This window comes from Entelurus aequoreus, linkage group LG22 (genome assembly GCF_033978785.1).
Source record: "Entelurus aequoreus isolate RoL-2023_Sb linkage group LG22, RoL_Eaeq_v1.1, whole genome shotgun sequence".
In the NCBI taxonomy this organism is placed as follows: domain Eukaryota; kingdom Metazoa; phylum Chordata; class Actinopteri; order Syngnathiformes; family Syngnathidae; genus Entelurus; species Entelurus aequoreus.
The window spans coordinates 3,062,976-3,080,893 of NC_084752.1; the positions used below are offsets into that span (position 1 = coordinate 3,062,976).

At 38.3% G+C, this 17,918-nt stretch overlaps 1 protein-coding gene across 2 annotated transcripts in view; it reads left to right on the top strand.

Annotated features, from left to right (window-relative positions):
- The window catches only part of LOC133639947 (centlein-like), a 152,378-nt gene that overhangs the window by 83,633 nt on the left and 50,827 nt on the right, over window positions 1-17,918 (top strand). For both annotated transcript variants that reach the window (XM_062033671.1, XM_062033672.1), the window contains exon 12: window positions 7,703-7,897. In XM_062033671.1, the coding sequence (XP_061889655.1) occupies window positions 7,703-7,897 (195 nt within the window). The remainder of the gene's footprint in view (window positions 1-7,702; window positions 7,898-17,918) is intronic.

A 17,918-nucleotide genomic window follows, 5' to 3' on the forward strand; every position in this document is an offset into this window, starting at 1 on the left:
CAGAGGTAGGTCGTTCCAGAGCTTGGGAGCAGCAGCGGCGAAAGCTCTGTCACCTTTGATTGATTGATTGAGACTTTTATTAGTAGGTTGCACAGTGAAGTACATATTCCGTACAATTGACCACTAAATGGTAACACCCCAATAAGTTTTTCAACTTGTTTAAGTCGGGGTCCACTTAAATTGATTCATGATACAGATATATACTATCAGATATACTATCATCATAATACAGTCATCACACAAGACAATCACATTGAATTATTTACATTATTTACAATCAGGGGTGTGGAGGGGCGGGAGGTAGGATATGGACAGCAAGTAGTGGACATAGAGAGAGAGAGAGAGAGAGAGAGATCAGAAGGCATAAGAAAAAGTATCTGCATTTGATTGTTTACATTTGATTATTAGCATATTAGTTTAGGGTTGTAGCTGCCTGGAGGTGAACTTTTATTGCGGTTTTGAAGGAGGATAGAGATGCCCTTTCTTTTATACCTGTTGGGAGCGCATTCCACATTGATGTGGCATAGAAAGAGAATGAGTTAAGACCTTTGTTAGTTCGGAATCTGGGTTTAACGTGGTTAGTGGAGCACCCCCTGGTGTTGTGGTTATGGCGGTCATTTACGTTAAGGAAGTAGTTTGACATGTACTTCGGTATCAGGGAGGTGTAGCGGATTTTATAGACCAGGCTCAGTGCAAGTTGTTTAACCCTGTCCTCCACCTTGAGCCAGCCCACTTTAGAGAAGTGGGATCTGGGGTGGAGGTCTAGAAGTAACCTGACTAGCTTGTTCTGAGATGTTTGGAGTTTAGATTTGAGGGTTTTGGAGGTGCTGGGGTACCAGGAGGTGCCTCTAAGGTGCGGGCCGCAAAATAACGTCTCGCGGGCCTCAATTGGCCCGCCGGCCGCGTGTCTGAGACCCCCGGCTTTAAAGAGTAGGTGCGTTATTTTTATTCGGGGAAACATTGAAATGTAGTTGACCATGCTCGCATTGCGTCTCACCTCCGTTTCCCATAACCCGGGGCAGGTGGGGGCCATTGTGGTGTTGTTGTTGAGGATTCACATCATTGTTTGCCTGCCCCTGGCTCCTGTGATCCCCTATAAGAACAGCCGGCCCTTTGATTGGGCTGCCTACGTCCGGAGGAGATTTACTCTTGCCGTGTATTGATCAGGACTGGGGGGGCTGTGTGTGTGTGTGTGTGTGTGTGTGTGTGTGTGTGTGTGTGTGTGTGTGTGTGTGTGTGTGTGTGTGTGTGTGTGTGTGTGTGTGTGTGTGTGTGTGTGTGTGTGTGTGTGTGTGTGTGTTTCTCAATGTCTTTATGGGCTTGTTTTTTTGTTGTGTTTGTGCCTGAATGTGAATGCAGAGAATAGTTTCATTCTTATTGAGTGCCAGCAGACCCATACGCCTCAGGCACTGCTAAAAAAATTGGCCTTGAATCCAATGGCACAAAAACTGTAAGTTTATTGTTCTTCTTATAAATAACAACTAAATGTCAAATTGACTTTTAAGTGCAGGGAATCCAATGTGTCAAAACCGTTTTTTTGAGCGCTGATAACCCGGAATGCCCTTATCCTAGAAATCATTTTGTGGCCAGTCTAATGAACGTGGATCATCTTCTCCTCCTTGACGCTTCTTGTGTTTTTGAAGGGCCCTTTGTGCCCTCGTGCGTGTGTGTGGAAAGGTTCAGTTATTATTGAATATGTCTTTTTAGCTGCTCATTTGATCCCCATCGCTATGCCTTAATCCTCGCCTCGTCTAAATTGGCCCTCTGGCTATAGTGATTGTGCTGCTAGCCCCGGCTAAGAGCTCTCAACAAACACACACACACACACACACACACACACACAACACCTACTGTGTGCGTGTGTGTTCCGTTGTTCCTCCCGCGGCCCGAAATGGGGGTGATGAATTCCCTTCTTAATCTCTTTCCAGATTATTCCACATGCAGGGTTTAGGTCAATTAAATGTAACCCTCCACTAGTGACAGTGAATATCTATTAAGGCCGTAAATGAAAGAATGGGATGTGTAATGTGCTATGTATACCTTATGGGTAAACACTTTTTACAAAACCAGCTCCATTTATCAGATCAAATACACAATAGTTACGATTTAATAATATCCATCTAACAGTGTTAACTCTGAGGTTAGAAGCAGTCCATTGCAAAAATATTTCTAGACTTCTGATTGGCTAAACCCATTAAATGAATGCATTGCACTTTTTAACAGGATCACCACCATCAACCTTTTAATAGCCTCTCTCCTCCCACATTTTTCAACCCACTTCAACCGTTCCACCGTCAAAACATTCCTCGTAATCAGGACAAAAAACAAAGTTGTTTTGTGAACTGGAAAAATTCCCGGTTTTCCCGAAATTCCAGGAATTCCCTAATACCATTTCTCAATTCAACATGTTACTACTTCAACATTTCTCGACCCATTTGAAAAATGTCAACCCCAACCATTTCAACTCATTCAGACCATTAAGTTGTTGTTTTTTTTACCATTTTCAAAAAAATTCCTGCTTTACCCGTAATTCCTAATTTTGGGGAAATTGTAATTGAAATCAATGGGACATTCTTCAAAGTTCCACCATGCCCACATTTTTCATCTCATTCAAAGCGTTCCAACTTCAAACTGTTTAGTCTATTCGGGAATTGCGGGCTTTCCCTTGACAAATTCCAAACATTCCCATATTTCCCCAGAATTCCCGGTTTTCCGGGACATTTTTCCCATTCAAAATGAATTGGACATTTTTCAAACTGTCACCATTTCCACATTTTTCAACTTATTCAAACCATTCCACCTTCAACACATTCCACCAATCTGGAAATGTAAACTAGCCTTTTTCCAAATTCAAAAAAATTCCAGGATTTTCCAGAATTACTGGTTTTCCAAAGCCCTATTTCCACCCTTTTTTCTGACGACTCTTCCTCCCACATTTTTCAACTCACTTCAACCGTTCCACCGTCAAAACATTCCTCTTAATCAGGACAAAAACAAAGTTGTTTTTTGAACCGGAAAAATTCCCGGTTTTCCCGTAATTCCAGAAATTACCTAATACCATTTCTCAATTCAACATGTTACTACTTCAACATTTGTCGACCAATTTGAAAAATGTCAACCCCAACCATTTCAACTCATTCAGACCATTAAGGTTGTTTTTTTTTACCATTTTCAAAAAAATTCCCACTTTACCCGAAATTCCCAATTTTTGGGAAATTCTAATTGAAATCAGTGGGACATTCTTCAAAGTTCCACCATACCCACATTTTTCATCTGATTCAAAGCGTTCCAACTTCAAACTGTTCAGTCTATTCGGGAATTGCGGGCTTTCCCTTGAAAAATTCCAAACATTCCTAGATTTCCCCAGAATTCCCGGTTTTCCGGGACATTTTTCCCATTCAAAATGAATTGGCCATTTTTAAAACTTCCACCATTTCCACATGTTTCAACTTATTCAAACCATTCCACCTTCAACACATTCCACCAATCTGGAAATTTAAACTACCCTTTTTCCAAGTTCCAAAAAATTCCAGGATTTTCCAGAATTCTTGGTTTTCTAAAGCCCTTATTTCCACACATTTTTCTGACGACGACTCAGTTGTTTTGTGAACTGGAAAAATTCCCCGTTTTCCCAAAATTCCAGGAATTCCCTAATACCATTTCTCAATTCAACATGTTACTACTTCAACATTTCTCGACCCATTTGAAAAATGTCAACCCCAACCATTTCAACTCATTCAGACCATTAAGTTGTTTTTTTACCATTTTCAAAAAAATTCCCGCTTTACCCGAAATTCCTAATTCTGGGGAAATTGTAATTGAAATCAATGGGACATTCTTCAAAGTTCCACCATGCCCACATTTTTCATCTGATTCAAAGCGTTCCAACTTCAAACTGTTCAGTTTATTCGGGAATTGCGGGCTTTCCCTTGACAAATTCCAAACATTCCCAGATTTCCCCAGAATTCCCGGTTTTCCGGGACATTTTCCCTTGTGGATCATTAAAGTTTGTCTAAGTCTAAGTTTCCCATTCAAAATGAATTGACCATTTTTCAAACTTCCACCATTTCCACATTTTTCAACTTATTCAAACTCTTCAAACCATTTTCAAAAATATTCCCCCTTTACCCGAAATTCCCATTTTTGGGGGAAATTCTCATTGAAATCAATAGGACATTCTTCAAAGTTCCACATTTTTCATCTGATTCAAACTGTTCCAACTTCAAAATATTCAACCCTGTTCAGGAATTGTGTGCTCTACTTCAAGAGTTCTAAAACAATTCCAGGATGTCGGTTCAACTTCAGCATTGGAGCATTCACACGCAATTCCTCCAGGAATTGCCTCATCTAGTTGATTGATAAGCTCCAACTGCTTCGCACTCAGTCATGTTTTTGATCATTTGTTTGCTTAAATTTAATGAATATCATCCACTTCTGCTTCGCACTCACTTTTTTCCTTCCCCATGTTTGGGAAAACAAAGTTATGATGATCTCCAGCTGAAAGCTAATGCAAGCGAGTAAGACCAGATGTTTTGGTCCGATCTTAGAAACCAGCAAATGCTTGTAACTCCAATTCTTGCTTGCAACGTAAAGCCGAGAGACAGCTCTTAACTGAAATCACTCTCTTAAGTTGAGGTACGACTGTGTTGTATTTTACATCTTGCTCTGTTGTTCTAAAAAAAAAACTGTGACAAAGGCTATTTGAAATATGTTATTGTTTAAATAGCTCAGTTTTGGTTGTGCGCAAAGCATTTAGTTGTGAAAAAAGACAAAACAGGACTTCACACACTGCAGAAAGTCAGTGTTCAAAAACAAGAAAAAATAACACAAAAATGAGGGGTATTTTACTTGAACTAAGCAAAATTATCTGCCAATAGAACAAGAAATTTTTTTCTTGTCAAGACTTTCCAAAACAAGTAAAATTAGCTAACTTCAATGAACCCAAAAAATAGCTTAAAATAAGTATATTCTCACTAATAACAAGTGCACTTTTCTTGGTAGAAAAGAAAAGAGACCTTTTTGCTCAATATGTTGAAAAATATTCTTAAATGAAGTAAATGCTAGTGCCATTATCTTGACATAATGATATGTGCTCTGCATTACATTTCTTGAAACCAGCAAACTTACACTAAAAACTAGTTTATTGTTCTTAATGGAAAGGCAACAAGGCAAGCGCTTGTTACTCTCGGGGTCTCCTAGCCGCTCAGGCAAATCGTATGGTTTAAAAAATGCGTTTTTCCATCGACAACATGACATCATCGCGCCAAGTGCGTGCTCTTTCAGTCAATTAGTGTGCATATATAGAGCCCGGCTCCCGGCCAAATTTTTTTTAATTGTAATTTTGAGGAATTTATGTGCATGAACTATTTCTGTTCAAAATAGTTAGAAATGTCACATGTTAAATGTTTAAATATTAACTGTCAGTTTACTGTACTGTGCCAACTGTACTGCCGTATTTTTCGGACTATAAGTCGAAAATGCATAATAAAGAAGGAAAAAAACATATAAGTCGCACTGGAGTATAAGTCGCATTTTTTGGGGGAAATGTATTTAATAAAAGCCAACAGCAAGAATAGACATTTGAAAGGCAATTTAAAATGTCTAAAGAATAGTGAACAACAGGCTGAATAAGTGTACGTTATATGAGGCATAAATAACCAACTGGTATGTTAACGTAACATATTATGGTAAGAGTCATTCAAATAACTATAACATATAGAACATGCTATACGTTTACCAAACAATCTGTCACTCCTAATGGCTAAATCCCATGAAATCTTATACGTCTAGTCTCTTACGTCAATGACATCAATAATATTATTTGATATTTTACGCTAATGTGTTAATAACTTCACACATAAGTCGCTCCTGAGTATAAGTCGCACCCCCGGCCAAACTATGAAAAAAAGCTGCGACTTATAGTCCGAAAAATACGGTACTATGTGAGTACGTATGTTCTATTGTTTCATTGAAAATAAAACAGCAAAGTCCATTTGGCTGTCATCCGTTTTAATTATGAGACACAATTGTGTCAAAGTCATGATTTTTTTTTTCTTCATGCTTTAAATAAGAAATGATGACTTTAAAAAAGTAGTTTTCTACTTGTGAGTGTTGATGACACAACAGTTGATATTCTAGTTTCAAGCATGTTTTACTCAATATAGCTCAGCAACGAGCTCAAGATCAAGATTCAAGATGCTTTATTATTGTCCATTCTTTAACATGTACAAGACACATAAGAACTGAAATTTCATTTCCGGCACAGTCCCACTAAGAGCAGACATACGTTACAGGGAGACAAGACGGGACCGCCAACGGATCAGCCACTGGTGGGAAAAAGGTGATATTGGGAAAGGGGGGAAGAGTAAAAAATATCAGTCTAAGACTGGACCCTCGGGAGGGGATCCAGACTGAGTCCAAGGGAAAAAACCTCATTTAGCATAGCACACATAAACATGTTACATATAATCACAACAACTCACAACAGAGGGGAGGGGGGGATTTGGGGCCATGGAGGCCGGCCTGCTGCTATAAAGCGCTACTAGCCGTCCATAACCCCGAAGAGGAATTAAGCAGCGGTGGTGAGGGGCGTGGATGGGGATGGGGGGTGTGTTTGTATATATGCCCATTGTCTTTGGGTGAAGTGTAAATGTTCATAAGCCCAGAGTCGTTCTGCAAGCTGTAATATCTTACTGACATCATTTAGGAGCAAAACACTTCAAACAAGTAAAACACTCTAACATCAAATCTGCTTAGTGAGAAGAATGATCTTATCAGACAGAAAATAAGCAAATATCACCCTTATTTGACATATTTCATCTTCCTTAGATTGCAGTTTGTGCAGTGCACACGTCTCTTCCTGCAGACTTAATAGAGATGTTTGCCACGCTTTCAAAATCTTCATCAGTCTTTGCGCTGGTCTTTTCCCTCATCTCCCCCCCCCCCTCGCTCGGTTACATTATGTTCTGTCTGAAAGCAAAGTTGTACTCTTTTTGTTTATTTGTTTGCGTTGCGCTGAGAGCTGCGCCGTCCCCAGCTTCCCTCGCCTGACCGTCTATTCCAAGGTCAGCTTTTCGGCAGGCTTACAGGGGAATGATACGGAAGATTATTGCCTCGATCAATAAGCCCGGAATGAAGCAAAGGGGAGTTTGCTTTATTGACTTGCTCGTGTACAGTGGCAGTTTTAACATTTAATTGTCTCTCTGTATTTAGAGCAAACTTCCCATTTAGCGCCCCGGCCGCCGTGCCATCCCCGGCCCCGTTGCTCGCCTTCGCTTCGCCGTCCACTCGGGCACCATTTTGCTTAGGCCCCCTCGCAGCTTAATTATTAACAGTGTTATGCTGCCCTGTTGTGCGGCGAGACCTTCAGAAAGCAAATAAATAAATGAATGGTTGCATTTTCAGGCGCCTCTCCGCTTCTGATGAATGATTCTCTGTCTGTGGAGATTTTAGCCAAAAAAATGGAGGTGCGTTTGATATCGAAGGCGCGTTCCCGCTGCTTTCAATCGACGGGGCAGCGAACCCACCGGACCGCGCTCCCTCCAAAGCAAAACCGTGGAGAATCTGGGTGTGTCAAACTCAATATTCCTCCATAATGCACCAGTCCTCGCTGGCGCATGCTTGATCAATTTCATTTATTCATCCGCCATCCTTCGCCGTATTCATTTCGTCATGTTGTGCTCTCTCCCTCTCTCTCCTCCAGGCCCTGGCCGGTGAGATAGTTGTGGAGGTGCACGAGGTCAAGCAGCAGCTGATGAAGAGGAGGTTGAGGCAGGCCGGCGCTGTTGCGGCTAAAGGCAACCCTTCAGCCAAGTCCATGATCAAAGCCAAGTCCATCGCTGCCTCCATCCTCAATATGTCGGAGAACGATCTGGCGGACATAATGGACTCGGACCAGGTATGTAAGGCCGAGGGACGACCGGGCTAACTTGGTTTACATCACCTCTAAATGAGGGTGTAGCGCAGGGGTCACCAACGCGGTGCCCGCGGGCACCAGGTAGCCCGTAAGGACCAGATGAGTAGCCCACTGGCCTGTTCTAAAAATAGCTCAAATAGCAGCACTTACCAGTGAGCTGCCTCTATTTTTTAATGTTATTTATTTACTAGCAAGCTGGTCTCACTTTGCTCGACATTTTTAATTCTAAGAGAGACAAAACTCAAATAGAATTTGAAAATTCAAGAAAATATTTTAAAGACTTGGTCTTCACTTGTTTAAATAAATTCTTTTTTTTTTTTTTACTTTGCTTCTTATAACTTTCAGAAAGACAATTTTAGAGAAAAAAATACAACCTTAAAAATTATTTTAGGATTTTTAAACACATATACCTTTTTACCTTTTGAATTCCTTCCTCTTCTTTCCTGACAATTTAAATCAATGTTCAAGTACATTTATTTTTTTTATTGTAATGAATAATAAATAAATTTTAATTTAATTCTTCATTTTAGCTTCATTTGTGAAATATTTCTTCAAACTCATTATGATTCAAATTCAAATAAATTATTCTGGAAAATCTGTAGAATCAAATTTAAATCTTATTTCAAAGTCTTTTGAATTTCTTTTAAAATTTTTGTTCTGGAAAATCTAGAAGAAATAATGATTTGTCTTTGTTAGAAATATAGCTTGGTCCAATTTGTTATATATTCTAACAAAGTGTAGATTGGATTTTAACCTATTTAATCAAAATTCTAAAATTATCTTAATCAGGAAAAATTACTAATGATGTTCCATAAATTCTTTTTTTTAAGTTTTTCTCCTTTTTTCGGTTGAATTTTGAATTTTAAAGAGTCGAAATTGAAGATAAACTGTTTCAAAATTTAATTGTCATTTTTTTTGTGTTTTCTCCTCTTTTAAACCGTTCAATTAAGTGTAAATATCATTAATTATTAATAATAACATAGAGTTAAAGGTAAATTGAGCAAATTGGCTATTTCTGGCAATTAATTGAAGTGTGTATCAAACTGGTAGCCCTTCGCATTAATCACTACCCAAGAAGTAGCTCTTGCTTTCAAAAAGGTTGGCCTACACTGCAAAAACTGCAATCTAAGTAAGATGAAATATGTCAAATAAGGGTGATATTTGCTTATTTTCTGTCTGATAAGATCATTCTTCTCACTAAGCAGATTTGATGTTAGAGTGTTTTACTTGTTTTAAGTGTTTTGCTCCTAAATGATCTCAGTAAGATATTACAGCTTGTTGCTAGAACAGAGGTGTCAAAGTCAAATACAGAGTGGGCCACAATTTAAAAGTGAACAAAGCTGCGGGCCAAGGTTGAACAAATTAACCTTTAACGTCCTCTACGAGCTATCCTAACGTCCGCTTCTAACATCGTTCAGACCCAGTCACAAGATATGTGCTGCTTCTGTACGCACACACGAGCGAATGCGACGCATACTTCATCAACAGCGATACAGGTCACACTGAGGGTGCCAGTATAAAAAACTTTTAACACTGTTACAAATATACGCCACACTGTGAACCCACACCAAACAAGAATGACAAACACATTTCGGGAGAACATCCGCACCATAACACAACATAAACACATCAGAACAAATACCCAGAATCCTTGGCAGCACTAACTCTTCCGGGACGCTACAAAATACACCCCCGCTACCACCAAACCCCCCCCCCCCACACACACACACCTTGTAGCGTCCCGGAAGAGTTAGTGCTGCAAAGGGTTCTGGTTTGGTGTGGATTCACAGTGTGGCGTATATTTGTAACAGTGTTAAAGTTTTTTATTCGGCTACCCTCAGTGTGACCTGTATCGCTGTTGATGAAGTATATTTTTCAACATATTGAGCAAAAAGGTCTCTTTTTTTTTCTACCAAGAAAAGTGCACTTGTTATTAGTGAGAATATACTTATTTTAAGCTATTTTTGAGTTAATTGAAGTTAGCTAATTTGACAAGCCGAATTTTCTTGATCTATTGGCAGATAATTTTGCTTAGTTCAAATAAAATACCCCTCATTTCTGTATTTTTTTTCTTCTTGTTTTTGAACACGGACTTTTTGCAGTTTACCTGCGACTTATTGTGCTGTTAACCCTACTGAAAGTTTCCATCAAATAAAACAGTCGACGTGTTGCTTTTGGGCAACTTCTTCTTCGTCAGCGGCGTACAGTAACCTCAGACTATCCTTTGGGAGTACAAACTGTCGATTTGGCGTTGGTGTGAAGAATAAGTTGTGAGTTCATCTCTTGTTGTTTAGCCTCACTTGCAGCTCTTTGCTTGGGGTCGACCTCGACTTATTGATGGATAAACAGACGTGGGCAAGGGAAACTTTTATGAAGACGAATCATATTAATTAGGACGCTGTAGTCCACGCTTGCTCTGCGTTTAAAGGCGGTGTTAATGCGCTACATCAAAAGCAACTTCATCACTCGTCTACTCCATAGGCTTTATCTGCCCTTTACACAGGATGCCGGATATTGGTAAATGGTATATACTTGTATAGATGTAAATATTACAGGGAGGGGAAGTCAAACTGGTTTTCATTGAGGGCCAGTGTTGGGTTAGTTACTGAAAACCAGTAACTAGTTACAGTTACTAGTTATTTTATTTCAAAAGTAATGCGTTACTGTGAAAAGTAACTATTTAGTTACTTATACACTACCGTTCAAAAGTTTGGGGTCACATGTAAATGTCCTTATTTTTGAAGGAAAAGCACTGTACTTTTCAATGAAGATAACTTTAAACTAGTCTTAACTTGAAAGAAATACACTCTATACATTGCTAATGTGGTAAATGACTATTCTAGCTGCAAATGTCTGGTTTTTGGTGCAATATCTACATAAGTGTATAGAGGCCCATTTCCAGCAACTATCACTCCAGTGTTCTAATGGTACAATGTGTTTGCTCATTGGCTCAGAAGGCTAATTGATGATTAGAAAACCCTTGTGCAATCATGTTCACACATCTGAAAACACTTTAGCTCCTTACAGAAGCTACAAAACTGACCTTCCTTTGAGCTCCGAACTCAGTTTGTAAACGATCAATGAGTCCATACAAAGCTAAGAGCCGGAGATTCAAGAAATACACGGCGCACTTACCTGTGTAAATAATTGTCCGAGGAGGGGGACCTTAAACACTGGTTTAGTGTGGCTAAAATGGGGCTTAGGCTAAATAATTATTCGTTTAAGGGGTTATCCGGCTTAGTGTAGACCAGGGGTCACCAACCTTTTTGAAAGCAAGAGCTACTTCTTGGGTAGTGATTCATGCGAAGGGCTACCAGTTTGATACACACTTCAATAAATTGCCAGAAATAGCCAATTTGCTCAATTTACCTTTAACTCTATGTTATTATTAATAATGAATGATATTTACACTTAATTGAACGGTTTAAAAGAGGAGAAAACACGAAAAAAATGACAATTAAATTTTGAAACATAATTTATCTTCAATTTCGACTCTTTAAAATTCAAAATTCAACCGAAAAAAAGGAGACAAAAACTAGCTCATTGAAATCTTTTTGAAAAAATTAAAAAAATAATTTATGGAACATCATTAGTAATTTTTCCTGATTAAGATTAATTTTAGAATTTTGATGACATGTTTTAAATAGGTTAAAATCCAATCTACACTTTGTTAGAATATATAACAAATTGGACCAAGCTATATTTCTAACAAAGACAAATCATTATTTCTTCTAGATTTTCCAGAACAAAAATTTTAAAAGAAATTCAAAAGACTTTGAAATAAGATTTAAATTTGATTCTACAGATTTTCTAGATTTGCCAGAATATTTTTTTTCAATTTTAATCATAATAAGTTTGAAGAAATATTTCACAGATATTCTTCGTCGAAAAAACAGAAGCTAAAATGAAGAATTAAATTAAAATGTATTTATTATTCTTTACAATAAAAAAAATAAAAATTACTTGAACATTGATTTAAATTGTCAGGAAAGAAGAGGAAGGAATTTAAAAGGTAAAAAGGTATATGTGTTTAAAAATCCTGAAATCATTTTTAAGGTTGTATTTTTTCTCTAAAATTGTCTTTCTGAAAGTTATAAGAAGCAAAGTAAAACAAATAATGAATTTATTTCAACAAGTGAAGACCAAGTCTTTAAAATATTTTCTTGGATTTTCAAATTCTATTTGAGTTTTGTCTCTCTTAGAATTAAAAATGTCGGGCAAAGCGAGACCAGCTTGCTGGTAAATAAATAAAATTTAAAAAATAGAGGCAGCTCACTGGTAAGTGCTGCTATTTGAGCTATTTTTAGAACAGGCCAGCGGGCTACTCATCTGGTCCTTACGGGCTACCTGGTGCCCGCGGGCACCGCGTTGGTGACCCCTGGTGTAGACATAGCCTAAGTATACAGCACCAAGTAAGTACTATTCTTTTCAATTCTTGCTGAGACTTTCAGTCTTTTTGTCCAAGCTGGACAAGTCTTCCTCCGCCATAAATCATGAGCCCAGCAGAGTCGTCAATTAGCAGATCTATGTTGCAATCAACCTCAGGTCCCCGGAGACTTCCTCCTCCTAGTCGTCCTCTGTCAAGAGATGAGAGTGGGCCGCCGTGCACTTACTCACACTTGAAACCAATTTGATCCCACTTCGCGGCTCGACTTCACTCTTAACAAAATGTCCTCCACTCATCACAACTGATGGCTTTGTAATCCTGACCGTTTGTTTCTAGCCAGCTTTAATTGTAGACATAACCGTACATTTATTTCAGGTTGATCAGCCGTGAGCAGATGTTAACTCCATCAAAAATGTCCACAACAACATCCAATCAGAGTCGACCTTTTCCCGTTACAAGTTACTGCAGAAGTAAAAAGATTACCACATTTTTCGGACTATAAGGCGCACTTAAAATCCTTTCATTTTCTCAAAACTCGACGTTGCGCCTTATAACCCGGTGCGCCTAATGTATGGAATAGTTTTGGTTGCGCTTACCGACCGCGAAGCTATTTTATTTGGGAAATGGTGAAATTATAAGTGTGACCAGTAGATGGCAGCCACACATAAGAGATACACTACCGTTCAAAAGTTTGGGTTCACCCAAACAATTTTGTGTTTGAGCCTTCATTTGTAAGAACAAGAATAGACTGTGGAGTTTCAGATGAAAGTTCTCTTTTTCTGGCCATTTTGAGCGTTTAATTGAGCCCACAAATGTGATGCTCCAGAAAGTCAATCTGCTCAAAGGAAGGTCAGTTTTGTAGCTTCTGTAACGAGCTAAAGTGTTTTCAGATGTGTGAACATGATTGCACAAGGGTTTTCTAATCATCAATTAGCCTTCTGAGCCAATGAGCAAACACATTGTACCATTAGAACACTGGAGTGATAGTTGCTGGAAATGGACCTATGTAGATATTGCACCAAAAAGCAGACATTTGCAGCTAGAATAGTCATTTAGCACATTAGCAATGTATAGAGTGTATTTCTTTCAAGTTAAGACTAGTTTAAAGTTATCTTCATTGAAAAGTACAGTGCTTTTCCTTCAAAAATAAGGACATTTACATGTGACCCCAAACTTTTGAACGGTAGTGTACGTGTAGACTGCAATATGATGGCAGTCACAAATAAGAGATGTGTGTTGACTGCAATATGACTCAAGTAGGGCTGCAACTAACGATTAATTTGATAATCGATTAATCTGTCGATTATTACTTCGATTAATAATCGGATAAAAGAGACAAACCACATTTCTATCCTTCCCAGCATTTTATTGGAAAAAACCAGCATACTGGCACCATACTTATTTTGATAATTTTTTCTCAGCTGTTTGTACATGTTGCAGTTTATAATAAAGGTTTATAAAAAAATAATAATAATTGCCTCTGTGCATGCGCATAGCATAGATCGAACGAATCGATGACTAAATTAATCGCCAACTATTTTTATAATCGATTTAAATGATTAGTTGTTGCAGCCCTAGACTCAAGTAAACAACACCAATATGTTATATGTTCCATTGAAAATATAGAACATTACACACGGCGCTCAAAAATCTGTCAAAATGTTTTAGTAGGACTTTGGTAAGCTATGAAGCCACACCGCTTGATGGATTGTACTGTGCTTCAACATAGGAGTATTATTATGGTGTGTGTATAAGGTAAGACATATTATCTGGCATTTTGTTTCGCAATATTATACAAAAGCAACGTTTCTTACCTTCTGGTGCCTGCTGATCTGTATTTGGGATCTGCATAAGTCTTTGCCTTTGTAGTCTGTGGTGACCACGTAGTCGATAAGCTTCTTATTTTTCTCGATCTTCTTGTTATGTGACATTCATCCTCCGCTGTTGCCATTTCTAATATAAAGTAGTGTAAAGTTCTAACTTACACTACCGTTCAAAAGTTTGGGGTCACATTAAAATGTCCTTATTTTTGAAGGAAAAGCACTGAAGATAACTTTAAACTAGTCTTAACTTGAAAGAAATACACTCTATACATTGCTAATGTGCTAAATGACTATTCTAGCTGCAAATGTCTGCTTTTTGGTGCAATATCTACATAGGCCCATTTCCAGCAACTATCACTCCAGTGTTCTAATGGTACAATGTGTTTGCTCAGAAGGCTAATTGATGATTAGAAAACCCTTGTGCAATCATGTTCACACATCTGAAAACACTTTAGCTCGTTACAGAAGCTACAAAACGGACCTTCCTTTGAGCAGATTGACTTTCTGGAGCATCACATTTGTGGGGTCAATTAAACGCTCAAAATGGCCAGAAAAAGACAACTTTCATCTGAAACTCCACAGTCTATTCTTGTTCTTAGAAATGAAGGCTATTCCACAAAATTGTTTGGGTGACCCCAAGCTTTTGAACGGTAGTGTATATCTGTCAGTAAACTCGCCATAGAAGCACTAAAACATACCGGTGTAGTGAGTTTACATTATTCACCCAAGGAACTTTAGTTATTAGAGTTCCGGTCGGACGGTTTTTCACGGGACACATTTCCGGCCTTGTTGCACTAGTGAGCCACGGATAAGAAGATGCTGCTCTGTTATTGATTGAAGTAAAGTGTGAATGTCATTAAAACAGTTAGCGCCATCTTTTGACACTTCTTCCACTCCCGTCCTTGCACGCTACACCGCTACAACAAAGATGACGGGGTGAAGACGCTGTCGAAGATGAGCCACGTAAATAAGACCGCCCACAAAACGGCGCATCCGGAAGCGACTGTCGGAAAGAGACTTGAAGATGGTCTGTTAAACATCATCTATGCAACATTTTGACCGGACAACCACCACAAGGAAGTGTAGGAAAAAAATCATAATATGACCCCTTTAATGCGCCCTATAATCCGGTGCACCTTTTGTATGAAAATATACCTGACTAGACCCACACTGCAAAAAGTCAGTGTTCAAAAACAAGAAAAAAAATACAAAAATGAGGGGTATTTTACTTGAACTAAGCAAAATTATCTGCCAATAGAACAAGAAAATTTGGCTTGTCAAGACTTTCCAAAACAAGTCAAATTAGCTAACCTCAATGAACCCAAGAATAGCTTAAAATAAGTATATTCTCACTAATAACAAGTGCACTACTATATGAGTACCTATTTTCTATTGTTTCATTGAAAATAAAACAGCAAAGTCCATTTGGCTGTCATCTGTTTTAATTATGAGACACAATTGTGTCAAAGTCATGATTTTTTTTTCATGCTTGAAATAAGAAATGATGACTTTAAAAAAGTAGTTTTCTACTTGTGAGTGTTGATGACACAACAGTTGATATTCTAGTTTCAAGCATGTTTTACTCAATATAGCTCATCAAATCTCAGCAACAAGCTGTAATATCTTACTGACATCATTTAGGAGCAAAACACTTAAAACAAGTAAAACACTCTAACATCAAATCTGCTTAGTGAGAAGAATGATCTTATCAGACAGAAAATAAGCAAAGTCACCCTTATTTGAGATATTTCATCTTACTTAGATTGCAGTTTTTGCAGTGCACTCATTGGCAGTGCACCTTATAATCCGGTGCGCCCTGTGGTCCGGAAAATACGGTAATAGACCAAAACAGAATGACTGGACTTGGAGCTAAACACGCAGCTGAAGGCAGTAAAGTAAATGTTAGCCTTGACTTGGAGCCGCCGGTGAAGTTGGCCAATAAAAACACGTTGTCTATTGTGGATGCGACCACCGATGCTGTCTTTGTTTTGTAAAGTAATGATAAATTGACAGTTTCTAATACTCTTCATAGTCAGCACTGCAAAAAGTGAAATCTAAGTAAGATGAAATATCTCAAATAAGGGTGATATTTGCTTATTTTCTGTCTGATAAGATAATTCTTCTCACTAAGCAGATTTGATGTTAGAGTGTTTTACTTGTTTTAAGTGTTTTGCTCCTAAATGATGTCAGTAAGATATTACAGCTTGTTGCTGAGATTTGATGAGCTATATTGAGTAAAACATGCTTGAAACTAGAATATCAACTGTTGTGTCATCAACACTCACAAGTAGAAAACTACTTTTTTAAAGTCATCATTTCTTATTTCAAGCATGAAAAAAAAAAAGTCATGACTTTGACACAATTGTGTCTCATAATTAAAACAGATGACAGCCAAATGGACTTTGCTGTTTTATTTTCAATGAAACAATAGAAAATAGGTACTCATATAGTAGTACAGTTGGCACAGTACAGTAAACTGACAGTTAATATTTAAACATTTAACATGTGACATTTCTAACTATTTTGAACAAAAATAGTTCATGCATATTCAGATAAATTCTTCAAAATTACAATAAAAAAATGTTTGGCCGGGGGCCGGGCTGTATATATGCGCACTAATTGACTGAAAGAGCACGCACTTGACGCGATGATGTCATGTTATCCATGGAAAAATGCATTTTTAGACCATATGATTTGCCTGAGCGGCTAGGAGACCCCGAGAGTAACAAGCGCTTGCCTTGTTGCCTTTCCATTAAGAACAATAAATTAGTTACTTTTTTAAAGTAATCATTTCTTATTTCAAGCATGAAATAAAAAATATATTTACGAATATTTTTCAACATATTGAGAAAAAATGTCTAATTTTTTTTTCTACCAAGAAAAGTACAGCTGTTATTAGTGAGAATATACTTATTTAATTTTATTTGACTTGTTTTGGAAAGTCTTGACAAGCCAAATTTTCTTATTCTATTGGCAGATAATTTTGCTTAGTTCAAGTACAATACCCCTCATTTTTGTATTTTTTTTAAAATTGTTTTTATTGACTTTTTGCGGGGTAATACTTTTAATAGTCAGATTGTTCGGTACGGAGAGGCAAACTTCACACGGAAAAGTCCAAACAAGGGCTTGAACCCAGATCTCCAGACCTTTGCAGCCCACATGCTATGTCTTAGTTGGCGGAGATATTTCTGCACAATTGATCGTCCCTTGCAGGTCTTTTCCTGAATGGACACATGGAAAGTGTGAGTGATATTAATTGGTTGTTCAAAGCTCATAAACTATCAAACATCTAAGCTATAGCCCGTTAAGATGTCAACACATAACATCAATGGTATGCGCGTATGAAGAAGTAGTCCACGGTGCAGTCTCCCACACATACTGCCTATATGTCCATTCCATAGCATGCAGCAAAGGTTCAGAGCGGGGCCAAGCCGCTCCGGGCCGTGTGGAGGATGGAGCGGATTGTTCTCGTAGCCAGATCACCTCTTGACTCGGTGTACGTTTGAAGACCACCCTCTCTCGACTGCTCATTTACTCTCTCGTCTTCTCGGTAACTGCGAGCACCAAGGTGCTAATTAGGCACGGCTGGAATGATCACTCAGGCTCACACCTGTGTGCTTCCAGGAAGCACACAGGTGTGAGGAGGATACGTAGTCTTGTCTGCTGAAATTGACATTTGGCCAAAATACGAGGTGGTAGGGTTGCACGGTATGCCGGTATTAGTATAGTACCGCGATAATAATTAATCATTTTCGGTACTATACCGCCTGTGAAACGTACAGGTCGCGCACCT